The 15,112-nt window shown below is 36.7% G+C and overlaps 4 protein-coding genes across 4 annotated transcripts; 3 read left to right on the top strand and 1 right to left on the bottom strand.

The window, feature by feature from the left end:
• Window positions 1-601: 601 nt before the first annotated feature.
• Window positions 602-3,348, top strand: LOC111811697 (medium-chain-alcohol O-fatty-acyltransferase). The gene is made up of 5 exons (XM_023698701.2): window positions 602-841; window positions 1,534-2,100; window positions 2,363-2,719; window positions 2,795-2,932; window positions 3,006-3,348. The coding sequence occupies exons 1-5, from the start codon at window positions 659-661 to the stop codon at window positions 3,153-3,155; spliced, it is 1,395 nt and encodes a 464-aa protein (XP_023554469.2). The 5' UTR covers window positions 602-658; the 3' UTR covers window positions 3,156-3,348.
• A 1,365-nt stretch (window positions 3,349-4,713) lies between these two features.
• LOC147789356 (wax ester synthase/diacylglycerol acyltransferase 4-like) lies at window positions 4,714-7,334 on the top strand. Its single transcript, XM_087118294.1, has 5 exons — window positions 4,714-4,922; window positions 5,043-5,609; window positions 6,263-6,619; window positions 6,886-7,023; window positions 7,164-7,334. Exons 1-5 carry the CDS (start codon window positions 4,740-4,742, stop codon window positions 7,317-7,319), a joined length of 1,401 nt encoding a protein of 466 aa, XP_086974420.1. The 5' UTR covers window positions 4,714-4,739; the 3' UTR covers window positions 7,320-7,334.
• Window positions 7,335-8,743: 1,409 nt separating this feature from the next.
• LOC111811783 (wax ester synthase/diacylglycerol acyltransferase 4-like) lies at window positions 8,744-11,062 on the top strand. The gene is made up of 4 exons (XM_087118293.1): window positions 8,744-8,939; window positions 9,060-9,626; window positions 10,243-10,599; window positions 10,680-11,062. The coding sequence occupies exons 1-4, from the start codon at window positions 8,757-8,759 to the stop codon at window positions 10,968-10,970; spliced, it is 1,398 nt and encodes a 465-aa protein (XP_086974419.1). The 5' UTR covers window positions 8,744-8,756; the 3' UTR covers window positions 10,971-11,062.
• Window positions 11,063-11,273: 211 nt separating this feature from the next.
• LOC111776457 (wax ester synthase/diacylglycerol acyltransferase 5-like) lies at window positions 11,274-14,306 on the bottom strand. The gene is made up of 5 exons (XM_087117931.1): window positions 14,110-14,306; window positions 12,703-13,287; window positions 12,273-12,629; window positions 12,041-12,178; window positions 11,274-11,420 (listed from the first exon to the last, which is right to left on the bottom strand). Exons 1-5 carry the CDS (start codon window positions 14,290-14,292, stop codon window positions 11,274-11,276), a joined length of 1,410 nt encoding a protein of 469 aa, XP_086974057.1. The 5' UTR covers window positions 14,293-14,306.
• Window positions 14,307-15,112: the final 806 nt, after the last annotated feature.

Here is a 15,112-nt window from a genome sequence, read left to right as displayed (position 1 = left end):
TGTCTAGTATGGAAATAGTCTAGCCCTAATCTGATCATTCTTTCACCTCGTCCAATGATTGCTCTTATACTATTTGTAACAATCCAAGCCCAAGTTAACCTCACAGTTTTAAAACTAGTCTGCTAGAGAGAGTTATTCACACCTTCTAAAAAAAATATTTGATTTTCTCTCTCCTCCATGTGAGATCTGACAAAAATACAATTGTACGTGAAGTTTATTTATTTGTTTTTAGCGGAGACATACTCTTAAATTTTTAACCTAAATTTCAAAATTTTCAAACTCGAAAATTCTTGACCACAACTTCAAAATTTTCTTAACCTCTTAGCTGCAAAATGCAATAAAGTGCCCATGAATGTGAAAGGTACTCGTTGTTCCCTCTAAAAAAAAAAAAAAAAAATCATCGATAAGAGAATATAATCTATTTTTTTTAAACTTCCATTTTGAGTAGCGTTGGAATAATAATGTTATAGTATATTCAATAAGACATAGACGAACCGTTCAGATATCTATTAATATGATCAGTAAATCCCATTAAATTCAAGAGAACGGAGATTTTTACTAGAGTGAGATTCACCGTACTCCATTGAAGATATATATATATAATGTATTATTGAAGTTTGGTTGGGTAAAGAAAGAGTTGAAATCTAGAGCATTGGCGATGGAGATGAAGGAAGATGAGTTGGTTCAGCCTGTTAGCCCTACAGCGCAGCACATGAACAGCTCAGTACAATCCATTTCTCTTATTGTCGTTTTGGAACTAGAAATGGGCATTGATGAACTACAATTTATGTCGTTTGCAAAGCATTTCATCCATCTCAACCCGCTCTTTACTTCTATTATGGTACTCTCTTTAATCTCTACTATCATACAATGCTTCTACTGTTCTAACATTCGAAGTTAGGTTCATCCTACTCTCAGATTCAACATTGTGTTAAACTATAAGTTTAGTCTCGATTTTATTTTTATCGTCCACATGTTTGAAAATGATTTTAAAATAAACAAAACCACCTATTTTAAAAACTCTCTAGTAAATCACGGATTTAAGCAAAAAGGAAATATCATGATCCGTTAGATATAAGAAATTTGTGAGACACTTTTCGAAATTCAATGACTTATATTACATATAATATTAAACGTTTAAGAGAGTTGATGGGAGATCCCACGTCAGTTAGAGAGAGTAACGAAGCATTTCTTTTAAGGATGTGAAAATTTTTCCCCAACAAACGTATTTTAAAACTGTGAAGCTGACGACGATATGTAACGAGCTAAAATGAACAATATCTAGCGATGAGCTTGAGCGGTTACAAATAGTATCAGAACCAAATACCAAGGAGTGTGTCAGCGAGGACGTTGGCCTCCAAGAGGTGGATTGTGAGATCTTACATTTATTAGAGAGGGGAATCAAGCATTCCTTATAAGGGTGTGGAAACCTCTGTCTCGCTAATGGCTATACGTAATGGGCCGTGACTGTTACAATTTATTAGATAAATTTTAAAGTTGAAAGATACGTTAACGGGCCAAAACGGAAAACAGGTGAATGATACAAATGGGGAGAGAAAATGGAAGGAAGTTGAAGTGAATATTGAAGAGCATATTATTGTGCATACTCCACCCTCCAACTTGTCACTTCAACTCTTCGATGCTTATTTCAATGAATATATGACCAATTACGCTCTACAAGAGTTGTCTCAAAATAAACCGTTGTGGGAAATTCATATCATCAACTGTCCAACCAGTAATGCAGCTGGAAACCTAGTTTTCAAGATTCACCATTCACTTGGCGATGGCTATTCCTTGATGGGTCTTCTTATCTCCGGCATGACAAGAGCACATAACCCATCTCTTCCCTTAACCTTTCCTTCAAGGACAATTAAGGCAGAGCAATCAGGCCACATTCTAGGTCGTGTGTCTCAGTTTTTGTTGTCATCTATGAATACTATGTTGGATTTTGGTTGGAACATAATGAAAAGCAGTGTTCTCGAAGACCACTTGACACCCATTAGATCTGGTCGTGATGATGTGGAGTTTAGGACATTTGCAATACGGACAATCACATTCTCTCTTCCTCAAATCAAACAAATCAAAACCAAACTTGGAGTGGTATGATTTCCTTTCTACTCAATAGATATTGTCCGCTCTGGCCCGTTACGTATCATCGTCAGCCTCATACTACTAGTAAATCCCACATCTGTTGGAGAGGAGAACCGAAACATTCTTTGTAAGGGTGTGAAAATCTCATGTTTTTAAAACCCTGAGGCTGACCGCGATACATAAGAGGTCAAAACAAACAATATCTATTATCAGTGAACTTGGGTTGTTATAATATATTTCTAATTCTTCTAACGAAATGATGATATAATAGACGATCAATGATGTGATTACGGGAATGATCTTCTTGGGAATTCGATTATATATGCAAGAGACTCGTCCCGACTCAACCAACTCAAACTCGACAGCATTGGTTTTGATCAACACAAGGATGATTGGAAATTACAAGTCTTTGCAAGACATGTTGAAGGCCAATAATTCAAATACTTCATGGGGGAATCGATTTGGGTTCTTGCATATAGACATTCCCAAAGCCACTGAGTATGAGCTTTCAAACCCACTCCAATTCATCAAAGCCGCACAAGAAATGATCAAGAGAAAGAGATATTCTTCAGCTGTTTACCTTGTTGGCAAGCTAATGGAGATGATACACAAGCTGAGAGGCCCAGAGGTATGTCCACAAATACTCCTAAAAACTAACACTTTTTTGTTTTACAAGTACAAACGTGTATGAAATATTTGATAGGTAGCAGCCAAATTTATGTACAAGACGTTTAGAAATACAAGCTTAGTGATATCAAACATGATCGGGCCAAGGGAGAAAATGGCTGTGTGTGGTCATCCGGTAAAAGGAGTTTACTTTACCGTGGTTGGTGTAGCTCAGGTAATTTAGGAATGTCAATAGGCAAGAGTTTGATATGTTGTTATATAAGAATTTAATGATTTGTTATTTGCAGAGTTTGGTGATAACAATGATAAGTTATATGGATGATTTGAGAATTACGTTTCGGAGCGAGAAAGAATTTATAGATGACGAGAAACTCACCTCTTGCATGAACAAGGCTTTCGAGAACATATATACGGCTTCCATGGAGGTTTCCATTTAGACATTATCTACTAAAGCTATGCATCTTTTTTTTCTCGTAGTAACATGGTTGAGGGGTAATCCCACGTTGGCTACTTAAGGAGAAGGTCATAAGTTTATAAATAAGGAATACTATCTTTATTAGTTTAGAATGAGATTGTATCAGGAGAACCTATGTTTAAAGTAAACAATATCATAATTATGTTTATGTTGAATCGCTTTGATTAGTATGACATATTTTGTTTGAGGGAAGTTTGTTCTTTGACAAGAAAAATGGTTCTCGTAGTGGCGGTTAAAAGAGCTTATGTGATTGGACGAATGTGTTTCATTCAGTGTCTGGAGAGTCGTCACTTGAAATCACAGCTATCAAAAACATCATTAGAGTTCTGAAGTGTTTGAAGGGAATCTTGTCTCTTGTTCATACAAAAATAAATGAAAAAATTTGTAAGGATGGAAAATGAAATAGAATGTGAGACGAGGAAGGCTACACCGTCTCTACATTAGGTCTGGGTCCTTGACAAAATTCCTACCCGTGTCACCTCTAACCAAACACTAGGGTTTTTAACCTCCAACTAAATTAACTAACAAAATCTAGCAAAGAAACAAGAGGCATAAAAGGGGACAGCAAAATTAGGCAACAAAAGATTTTTAAAAAATGGATTAATTAATACCAATTAATACCAATTACCAACCACGCTAATCAAATTCTCCCATTTTATTAGACGTTCTTAATTATTAACTTCTATTTTCTTGCTTCAATTTTATAATTAAAAAAATTATTTATGCAATAACTTAATTACCTCATCAAGTAGACCCAAAATTTTTCTACAGAGTTTGGTAAGACATTAATAAAAGACTTGTATGAGATGAGACAAGAATTATTTACCCCTACTATTGTTATTATACAAGTCATCACATAATATAATTTACATTTTAAAAAATATATATTTCATTTCAATTATAAAAGAAAGTCTTTTGTTTTTTAAAGATATTAAAAAAAAAAAATCAAGTAAATTTGAAGATTCGAATTCATAACATTCTTGGCTTGATCCATGCAAAAATAAATAGAAAATTTTGCACGATGAAAATTGCAATATGAGGCGAGGATAAGGATAAGGAAGGAGATTGTCGTAAGCCAGTTAGTCCCACAGCACAGTGCATTAACGCATCTACTATGGAGGAGAGGGTCTAGCCCTACTTTGATTAGAGTCTCGCCTCGTCCGGTGATTGCTTTGATATCATTTGCAACCGGCCAAGTCTAACCAGCCTCACAATTTTAAAACTGTCTACTAGTGAAAGATTTCCACACCTTATAAGAAATGTTTCGTTTCACTCTCCAACCACAAGATCTCACAAAATGAAATGAATACATATCAATTTTAGTTTAATCCAATTTTTTTGTTCTGTGGTTTCTCTTACACTCCCATTTTCGGTATCGTTGGAACAGATATGTTAATAATACATTCAATAAGACATAGAAGAGTAGTTGTGATACCCATTAATATGATCAATAGACCCCATTTATTTAAAGGGAATGGTGGTTTTTACAATATATATATTGAAATTTGGTTGGGAAAAAAAAGAGTTGAAATCTAGAGAATTGGCGATGGAGATGAAGGAAGATGAGTTGCTTGAGCCAGTTAGCCCTATTGCCCAGCACATGAACAGCTCAGTACTATCCGTTTCTATTATTGCTGTTTTGGAATTTGAAATGGCCATTGATGAACTCAAATTTATGTCCTTCCCTAACCATCTCATCCATCTCAACCCGCTCTTTACTTCCATTATGGTACACTCTCAACCTCTTTACTTCAACTATCCTAACATACGACTCTCGACCTGATATTGTGTTAAATTATAAGCTTAGTTTCTCGATTTTGCTTTGAAAATTAACGTGTTTAGAAAACAGGTGAATGACGTAAATGGGGAGAGAAAATGGAAGAAAGTTGAAGTGAATATTGAAGAGCATATTATTGTGCATACTCCACCCTCAAACTTGTCACTTCAACTCTTCGATGCTTATTTCAATGAATATATGACCAATTACGCTCTACAAGAGTTGTCTCAAAATAAACCGTTGTGGGAAATTCATATCATCAACTGTCCGACCAGTAATGCAGTTGGAAATCTAATTTTCAAGATTCACCATTCACTTGGCGATGGCTATTCTTTGATGGGTGTTCTTATTTCCATCATGACAAGAGCACATAATCCTTCTCTTCCCTTGACCTTTCCTTCAAGGACAATTAAGGCAGAGCAATCAGGGCACATTCTAGGTTGCGTGTCGCAGTTTTTGTTGTCATCTATGAATACTGTGTTGGATTTTTGTGGGAATATGATGAAAAGCAGTGTTCTTGAAGACCACTTGACACCCATTAGATCTGGTCGTGATGATGTGGAGTTTAGGACATTTGCAATACGAACAATCACATTCTCTCTTCATCAAATCAAGCAAATCAAAACCAAACTCCGAGTGGTATGATTTTCACGATTTTAGTCCACTGCTAATAGATGTAATCTGTTTTGACCCGTTACGTATTGTCGTCAGCCTCACGATTATCCATAGTAGACATGTTTTAAAACCGTGAGTGTAACAGCCCAAGCTCACCATTAGCAATTATTGTCCTCACTGGGCTTTCCTTTCAAGCTTCTCCTTAAGGTTTTCACACCATTATAAATAATGTTTCGTTTTTTTCTCCAACCGATATAGGATCTCACAATCCACCATCCTTTGGGGCCCAACATTCTTGCTGGCATACCGTCTCGTGTCCACCCTCTTGGGGCTCAGCCTCCTTGCTAGCACATTGCCCTGTGTCTAACTCTAATACTATTTGAAACAGTTCAAACCCATCGCTAGAAGGTATTGTATTCTTTGAGCTTTCCATTCTGAACTTCTCCTCAAGGTTTTAATCTACTAGGGAGAGGTTTTCACACACTTATAAAGAATGTTTCGTTCTCCTGCCCAGCTGATGTAGGATCTCACAATAAGGCTAACGACGATATGTCAGCCAAAATAGACAATATCTACTAACGGTGGACTTGGGCTCTCACAATATATTTCTCTACATTTCAGCACATTTAAACCACTTATCGTATTCTAATTCTTCTAACGAAATGATGATATGATAGACGATCAACGATGTGATTACGGGAATGATCTTCTTGGGAATTCGATTATATATGCAAGAGACTCGTCCCGACTCAACCAACTCAAACTCGACAGCATTGGTTTTGATCAACACAAGGATGGTTGAAAATTACAAGTCTGTGCAAGACATGTTGAAGCCCACTAACTCAAATGCTCCATGGGGGAATCGATTTGGGTTCTTGCATATTGACATTCCCAAAGCCACTGACTGTGAGCTTTCAAACCCACTCCAATTCATCAGAGCCGCACAAAAAATGATCAAAAGGAAGAGATATTCTTCAGCTGTTTTCCTCGTGGACAAGCTAATGGAGATGATACACAAACTGAGGGGCCCAGAGGTATGTCCACCCAAAATGTTTACTTAACCCCGAGAATTATCTATTTATAATCAAATAAATTACAAGGATATGAAATGAGTAATAAATGAAAAGAGGGTAAGAATGCATATATCTATCTTATAATAAAATATAAAATATGATATATATATATATATATAAAATAAACTATAATTTAATACTAAATATCCTTGACGACAAATACTCCTAAAAACTAACATTTTTTATTTTTTTTTTACAAGTATAAAGGTGTATGAAATTTTTGATAGGTAGCAGCCAAATTTGTAAACAAGACGTTGAAAAACACAAGCTTATTGATATCGAACATGATGGGGCCAAGGGAGAAAATGGCTGTGTATGGCCACCCGGTAAAAGGAGTCTACTTTACCATCGTTGGTGTCCCTCAGGTACTATGCTTACTTTTACAAGCTTAGCTTTAACCTAATCTCTTAGTCACTTTGGGAATGTCAATATGTAAGAGTTGGATGATACGAGTAGTTGGTTTAATATCTTATTATATTAAAATTTAATGATCCGTTATTTGCAGAGCTTGATGGTAACAGTGATTAGTTATACGGAACATTTGAGAATTACCTTTCGAAGCAAGAAAGAATTTATAGATGAGAAGAAACTCACATCGTGCATGAGAAAGGCTTTCGAGAACATACACAAGGCTTCTATGGAGATTTCCGTTTATACATAATTTACTAAAATTATGTATAAAATAAATAAATAAAAGTTATATTTGATGTTTATTTGTAGAATATTGAACAAGTAAAAATAGAAAATTACATTGAGGAGTTGGTTTACTCTAATACCACGTTTTGTTAAATTTAATTATGACCAAAACTGAAGTTAATAATATCCTTAAATTTATTAAAGAAAAAAAGAAATTAATATTTTTAGTCACAATTTAAATATTATTAATTTTGGTCGGTAAGGATAGTGCCGACTATTTATGAGCATTAAATCAATTAAAAACAAATCGTAACCGTATCACATCCGGGTATGGTCTATTTTGTCGTCCTAATAAATATTGTTTGTTTTGGTCTATTTCTACTGCTAGTAGATATAATATGTTTTGGCCACCACTGTCAGCCTTATGGTTATAATAAGTGTCTACAACCCAAGCCCACCGTTACTTTGGCCTAATGTGTCTACTACCCACCGCTAGCAGATATAGTCCGTTTTAACTCATTACATATCACCGTCAGTTTCACGATTTTAAAACGTATCTACCGTCCATTGTTAGCAGATATTGTCCACTTTGACCCATTACATATGGTCGTCAGCCTCACGATTTTAAAACGCTTCTACAGTCTACTGTTAGCCAATATTGTCGGCTTTGGTCGGTTACATATCGTCGTCAGTCTCATAATTTTAAAACACGTCCAATTAGTGTCTCGCACTGTGCGTCTACTATGGAAAGGGTCTAGCCCTACTCCGATCAGTGCCTCATACCGTCCGATGATTGCTCTGATACCATTTGTAACAGTCCAAGCCCAGTCAACCTCACAATTTTAGAACCCGTCTATTAGGGAGAGATTTGCACATTTTTATAAAAAAATGTTTTGTTTCGTTTCCCTCTCCAACTAATAGGATGTCACAAAAATGAAATTGTATTTGAAATTTTATATGTTTGTTTATAGAAGAGACATACTCTTAAATTCTCAACCAAAATTTCAAAATTTACAACTGACCACACAACTTTAAAATTTTCTATCCTCATCTTAGCTGCAAAATGCATTTAAGTGCCTTTATTGTGACTGTGAAATAATATTCCTGTTCCCTCTTTGGGAAGATTTTAACCATTCAATATCAATTATTGCTAAACTATATTCGCGAGATTAATCTGGTCTATTTTTTATAGTCTAATCCAATCTTTTACATGAACGTTTCTCTTAAATTTCTTTCTCCCTCCTCTACGAATTGATTGGTACATTCAATAAGACATACAAAAGTCGGATACTCATTAATATGATCCGTAGACCCCATTTATTTTAGAGAAATAGTAGTTTTTACTAGAACTTATCGTTTGTTTGAAAATTCGTACCCGATTAAAGAAAAAAAAAAAATATATATATATATAGTATAGAAGTTTGGTCGGTAAAATAAGAGTTTGAAATCTAGAGCATTGGCGATGGAGATGAAGGAAGATGAGTTGCTTCAGCCAGTCAGCCCGACAGCGCAGTGCATGAACAGCTTTGTACGCTCCATTTCTCTTATTGCTGTTTTGGAATTTGAAATCGCCATTGATGAACTCAAATTTATGTCCTTCGCTAAGGATCTCATCCATCTCAACCCGCTCTTTACTTCGATTATGGTATACTCTCAACCTCTCTACTTCAACTATCCTAACATACGACTCTCGACCCGATATTGTGTTAAATTATAAGCTTAGTTTCTCGATTTTGCTTTGAAAATTAACGTGTTTTGAAAACAGGTGAATGACGTAAATGGGGAGAGAAAATGGAAGGAAGTTGAAGTGAATATTGAAGAGCATATTATTGTGCATACTCCACCCTCCAACTTGACACTTCAACTCTTCGATGCTTATTTCAATGAATATATGACCAATTACGCTCTACAAGAGTTGTCTCAAAATAAACCGTTGTGGGAAATTCATATCATAAACTGTCCAACCAGTAATGCAGCTGGAAACCTAGTTTTCAAGATTCACCATTCACTTGGCGATGGCTATTCCTTGATGGGTCTTCTTATCTCCGGCATGACAAGAGCACATAACCCATCTCTTCCCTTAACCTTTCCTTCAAGGACAATTAAGGCAGAGCAATCAGGCCACATTCTAGGTCGTGTGTCTCAGTTTTTGTTCTCATCTATGAATACTGTGTTGGATTTTGGTGGGAACATGATGAAAAGCAGTGTCCTTGAAGACCACTTGACACCCATTAGATCTGGCGGTGATGGTGTGGAGTTTAGGACATTTGCAATACGAACAATCACATTCTCTCTTCATCAAATCAAGCAAATCAAAACCAAACTCGGAGTGGTATGATTTTCACGGCCTTAGTCCACTGTTAATAGATATTTTCTGTTTTGACCCGTTACAAATTGTCGTCGGCCTCACCATCTTAAAATGCATCTACTACTAGATCCCACGTCAGTTGGAGAGGAGAACAAAATATTTCTCAAAGTTTTTAAAACCGGTTTACTAGGGAGAGGTTTTCATACTCTTATAAAAAATGGTTCGTTCTTCTCCCCGACCGATGTGAGATCTCACAATCCACCCCCTTCAAGGCCCAGTGTCCTTGCTGGCACACCACCTCTTGTCCACCCCCTCAAAACTCAACCTCCTCGCTGGCATATTGTCCAATGTCTGGCTCTGATATCATTCGTAACGGTCCAAGCCAACCACTAGCAGATATTGTCATTTTTTGAGTTTTCCCTGTCGGACTTTCCTTTTAAAACATTATAAAGAATATTTTATTCTCCTCTCCAATCGATGTGGGATCTCACATTGAGGTTGATGACGACACATAACGGGTCAAAGCAGACAATATCTATGAGTTGTGGGCTTGAGCTGTTACAATATATTTCTCTACATTTCAACTCATATAAACGACTTATCATATTCTAATTCTTCTAACGAACTAATGGTATAGTAGACGATCAACGATGTGATTACGGGAATGATCTTCTTAGGACTTCGATTATATATGCAAGAGACTCGTCCCGACTCAACCAACTCAAACTCGACAGCATTGGTTTTGATCAACACAAGGATGGTTGAAAATTACAAGTCTGTGCAAGACATGTTGAAGCCCAATAACTCAAATGCTCCATGGGGGAATCGATTTGCGTTCTTGCATATAGACATTCCCAAAGCCACTGAGTATGAGCTTTCAAACCCACTCCAATTCATCAAAGCCGCACAAAAAATGATTAAGAGAAAGAGATATTCTTCAGCTGTTTACCTTGTTGGCAAGCTAATGGAGATGATACACAAGCTGAGGGGCCCAGAGGTATGTCCACAAATACTCCTAAAAACTAACCCTTTTTCTTTACAAGTACTGACCATGCACGTGTATGCAATTTTTGATAGGTAGCAGCCAAATTTATGTACAAGACGGCGCAAAATACAAGCTTAAGCATATCTAACATGATGGGGCCAAGGGAGAAAATGGCTATGTGTGGTCACCCAGTAAAAGGAGTCTACTTTACCGTCGTTGGTATACCTCAGAGTTTGATGATAACAGTGATAAGCTACATGGAACAATTGAGAATTACCATTCTGAGCGAGAAAGAATTTATAGATGAGGAGAAACTCACGTCTTGCATGGAAAAGGCTTTCGGGAACATACACGAGGCTTCCATGGAGCTTTTTCTTAATTAATAGGGTTTTGAGTTTTCCTTAAGGTTGATCATGATTGTGTGTATGTCATAACACCCCGTGATTTGAAAAGTATGACCATAACACTGAATATATTTGTTTTATGAGACTTTTTCAGACAGAAATAGAACGGTCGAATTAACTTATTTGAAGTATGAAACATGACAAGACAAACTCAAACCAACATAAATGTATATATAAAAGAAAGACATAGTTGTATCTTGTTTGATCATACTAATAGCGCACCGCGTAGGGTTTAGGGTTTATGCTTATGAAAACTAAAATTTGGAAAAGTTTAAAATCACTTTAATTTTTTAAACGAGCTTCGATCAGCGTCCTTTGGAAGGCATCTTCAACGCATGCTTTCAACTTGTGTAGATCTATGAAGCACTTCTCACCTCCAAACACAATCCTCAAGTCTCCCATGTAACTCACAATTGTTATAATTAGACTCTACAATTCAAATTAGAAACGTTAATCTCAATATTTATGAGTAATAATTATATTTAAACCTTTAAACATTATGGGATTCATATTATTTCAAAAGTTGCACAGTTCGTTTATGTAACGACCTATCCACCGCTAGCAGATATTGTCCTCTTTGGACTTTCCCTTGAGGGAAGCTTTCCCTTTCGGGCTTCCCTCAAGGCTAGGGGAAGGTTTCCACACCCTTATAAATGGTGGTTTATTATCCTCCCAACCAATGTGAGACATCACAATCCACCCCCTTCGGAGCCCAGCGTCCTCGCTGGCACTCTTTCCTTCCTCCAACCGATGTGGGACCGCCTCGTGTCTTTACTGGCACACCGCCTCGTGTCTACCCCCTTCGGGGAACAACAAGAAGGCTGACACATCGTCCGGAACCTGGCTCTAATACTATTTGTAACAACCTAGATCCACCGCTAGCAGATATTGTCCTCTTTAGACTTTCCCTCAAAGCTTTAAAACGCATCTGCTAGGGAAAGGTTTCCACACCCTTATTATAAATGGTGGTTTGTTCTCCTTCCCAACCAATGTGGGACATCACAGTTTAATCTTTTTAAAGCGTTTCAAAACTAGACAATAGACGATACCTGAGGCACACCAGGAACAGTGAAGTATAAGCCTTTAACGGGACGATTGACCAAAGCCATTTTCTCCGTAGGACCAATCATATTTGATATCATAGTGCTTGAATTGTTTAGCTTCCTCTTGAACAACTTTGCTCCCATCTAACACTCGAAGTACATATATAAAATTCATATCCAAGAAATTATATATATATATATTTATAAAAAGGTAAAAATGGGGTAAGTTTTGATTCACCTCAGGGCCTGTCACATGCTTCAACATATCAAAAACTTGAGCAGCCATGAACACAGAGAGAGGGCTTCTTTGCAACATGATGTTCTTTTTGGCTTCCTTCACAAACTCCAAAGGGGCAGTTGAAAGAGTAGAATCCATGAGTTTAGGGATTGGCACTGGCAAAAAGGCGATTCTATTTCCCCACGGTGCGTCCGTGTCGGTTTCGACCATCTCTTGAACCGATTTGTAAGCCTTAGCCTTTCTCGTGTTGAGTAGAATCAATGCACTTGAATTTGCCTCCCTTGAATCGGGGCTATGTTCTTGCATGTATAGTCGAATTCCCAAGAATATGATTCCCGTAATCACATCATTAACGCTCTGTTAATATATGATAGAGGTTTAAGAAAGTTTAAGAACGAAACATATAATTTATAATATGAAAGATATATACCGCGTTAAGCTTAGTCTTGATCTGTTTGATTTGATCGAGGGAAAAAGTCATGGTGGATATGGCAATTGGCTTAACGAGTTGCATGGAATCTCCTTCTCGTTTGATGGGCGTTGGATCATCTTCAGTAAAAGTGTTCGCGATACTATATCCAAAGTTCGAGATGAAGTTGCAAAGAGATAAGAAAAGACGAGCTGGGAAATGGCTAAGACGACCAAAATCGTGTGCATATTCGAGTTGTTTTGAGCGTTTTCGAGACGGGAAAGTGAGAGGAAGAGAAGGATCATCGGCTCTCTTAAGGAAACTTAAAAGGGTGTTCATAAGACAAAAGCCATCGGCTATAGAGTGATGAACCTTGAAAATTAGAGTGCATGGTGCATGGCTTGTAGGGTAGTTGAAAACGTGAATTTCCCACAAAGGAATGCTTTGATTAAAGGGTTTGGTGGCTGTGTTTGTAGCATATTCATCAAAGTAAGCATCATATTCATATGGTGAGAGATCCACCGGAAATTTTGGTGTATAAATGTGGTCTTCTAAGTTAACCTCAACCATCTTCCATTTTCTCTCCCCGAACCACTTTTCCTTCACCTGCACGTCAATTCTGATCGTAAAAATGAAGTTGATAGGTTATCGTAAATTTAATTTTTAATCAACATCAATAGATATATTATCCTCTCTCAGCTTTCTATTTCAGGATTCCCGTGAGAGTTTTTAAAACTCATTTGTTAGGGAAGAGGTTTTTACACCCTTATAAAGAATGTTTCGTTCTCCTCCCCAACCGATGTGGGATCTCACAATCCACCTCCCTTCAGAGTCAGCGTCCTCGCTGGCAATCATTCCCTTCTCCAATCGGTGGGACCCCCCAATCCACCTCCCTTAGATGTCCAGTGTCCTTGCTGGCACACTGCCTAGTGTCTACTCCCTTCAGGGCTAAGCCTACTCATTCGCACATGAGTTTATAAGTGAGGAATACTATCTCCATTGAGATAAGGCCTTTTGGGGAAGCCCAAAGCAAAGCAATGAGAGCTTATACTCAAAGTGAACAAGATCATAAGAGGGTTGTGATTCCTAACATGGTATTAGAGTCATGACCCTAAACTTAGCCATGAAATATAATTCTTAAATATCGAACAAAGAGTTGTGACTAAAGTGTCAAACAAATGGTGTACTTTGTTCGAGGGCTCCAAAAAGAAGAGTCGAATTCGAGAGCTCCGTAAGCCTTAGGAGAGGTTTATAGTGTACTTTGTTCGAGAGGAGGCCTTTTGGTAAGCTCAAAGTAGACAATATCATGTCATTGTGGAGAGTCGTGATTCGTAACACACATAATATGCAACAAACATATCATAAAACTAAAGGATGAATTACGACAAATTTAATAATATTATTAGTGGAAGAAGAGAGAAAGGGAACCACGATGGAACTGAAACGTGGGTTAGCAGGGATGAGAACATGAGTGCCAATGGACACAGCGTGGGAGGCAGAAATTGGAGCTTCGAGCTCAATGAAACCCAAAACAGAAACACACATTGCAGAGGTGTTGAAGTATTGGCTCAAAGGGCTCATGGGAGCTGCTGAATCTTCCAAAATCTCCATTGTTTTAAAGAACAAAACAAACAAAACCTTGATTTGTAATAATAATCAACGGAATTGCTTCCCCTTTTATGGTTTAAAATTCAACTCAAGTTTGGCAGCCGCTCGTGGGCTCCAAGAACACTCCAAAATTAACCTGTTTTTCATGCAGACATGATGATGAAATTGATTTGATTAAACTTAAACATGTTTTTCATCCAGAAATGATGAAATTGATTTGATTAAAATTAACATGTTTTTTTTGTGGAGACGTGTGTGACATTGATTTGATTTTACGTTTGAAGTCAACACATACGTACGTGAGTATTAACTCTTATATTTTAATGTCTTTTAATTATACAATCCTCTTGTTTGTTTATTTGAAGAATTATTTACGGTATCAATATGAAGACCTTTTTTACTCTCTGTCATGGTAGAACCTGTAGTTGCAAAGACGGAACGTATTCTCGAGTTTAAGGTAAACTGTACGTGTGCGTGTTGTGATACTGAATGGTATTTTTAAGAGAATTGTTTTAACTCATAAAAGCATTCCACCACTTTAACTAATATGGATCCAGATGCGGTTTCCTTGTCGTGAAAAATATTTGAATTTAAACTCAAAATAATAATAATAATAATAAATAAATAAATAAAGTAAACTTATCTAAAAAAAAAAGTTTTTGAAAGTAAATATAATATAATTTTTTTTAGAGGTATAGTGGTAAGAAGATATTATATCTATAATTTCTCTTTTGTTTTAAAATATAGCAAATTTATATTTTTAATTGCATTGTATTTAATTTGCTAAAAAGAAGATTATATTAGAAATAGAATTGTGCAACAA

This window comes from Cucurbita pepo, chromosome 15 (assembly GCF_057944985.1).
Source record: "Cucurbita pepo subsp. pepo isolate OVF chromosome 15, ASM5794498v1, whole genome shotgun sequence".
Lineage (NCBI taxonomy): Eukaryota > Viridiplantae > Streptophyta > Magnoliopsida > Cucurbitales > Cucurbitaceae > Cucurbita > Cucurbita pepo.
This window is presented reverse-complemented; position numbering and strand designations above follow the sequence as displayed.

What these genes read in the sequence shown, in the direction of transcription:
- LOC111811697 (XM_023698701.2), top strand. Translation starts at nt 659, where the DNA reads ATGGAGATGAAGGAAGATGAGTTGGTTCAGCCTGTTAGCCCTACAGCG. An exon ending in TCAAAACCAAACTTGGAGTG is followed by an intron (nt 2,101 to 2,362) that starts GTATGATTTCCT and finishes ATGATATAATAG; the next exon opens with ACGATCAATGATGTGATTAC. An exon ending in ACAAGCTGAGAGGCCCAGAG is followed by an intron (nt 2,720 to 2,794) that starts GTATGTCCACAA and finishes AATATTTGATAG; the next exon opens with GTAGCAGCCAAATTTATGTA.
- LOC147789356 (XM_087118294.1), top strand. Translation starts at nt 4,740, where the DNA reads ATGGAGATGAAGGAAGATGAGTTGCTTGAGCCAGTTAGCCCTATTGCC. An exon ending in CGCTCTTTACTTCCATTATG is followed by an intron (nt 4,923 to 5,042) that starts GTACACTCTCAA and finishes TTTAGAAAACAG; the next exon opens with GTGAATGACGTAAATGGGGA. An exon ending in TCAAAACCAAACTCCGAGTG is followed by an intron (nt 5,610 to 6,262) that starts GTATGATTTTCA and finishes ATGATATGATAG; the next exon opens with ACGATCAACGATGTGATTAC.
- LOC111811783 (XM_087118293.1), top strand. Translation starts at nt 8,757, where the DNA reads ATGGAGATGAAGGAAGATGAGTTGCTTCAGCCAGTCAGCCCGACAGCG. An exon ending in CGCTCTTTACTTCGATTATG is followed by an intron (nt 8,940 to 9,059) that starts GTATACTCTCAA and finishes TTTTGAAAACAG; the next exon opens with GTGAATGACGTAAATGGGGA. An exon ending in ACAAGCTGAGGGGCCCAGAG is followed by an intron (nt 10,600 to 10,679) that starts GTATGTCCACAA and finishes AATTTTTGATAG; the next exon opens with GTAGCAGCCAAATTTATGTA.
- LOC111776457 (XM_087117931.1), bottom strand. Translation starts at nt 14,292, where the DNA reads ATGGAGATTTTGGAAGATTCAGCAGCTCCCATGAGCCCTTTGAGCCAA. An exon ending in TCAAGACTAAGCTTAACGCG is followed by an intron (nt 12,630 to 12,702) that starts GTATATATCTTT and finishes ATATATTAACAG; the next exon opens with AGCGTTAATGATGTGATTAC. An exon ending in CTGTTCCTGGTGTGCCTCAG is followed by an intron (nt 11,421 to 12,040) that starts GTATCGTCTATT and finishes TTTGAATTGTAG; the next exon opens with AGTCTAATTATAACAATTGT.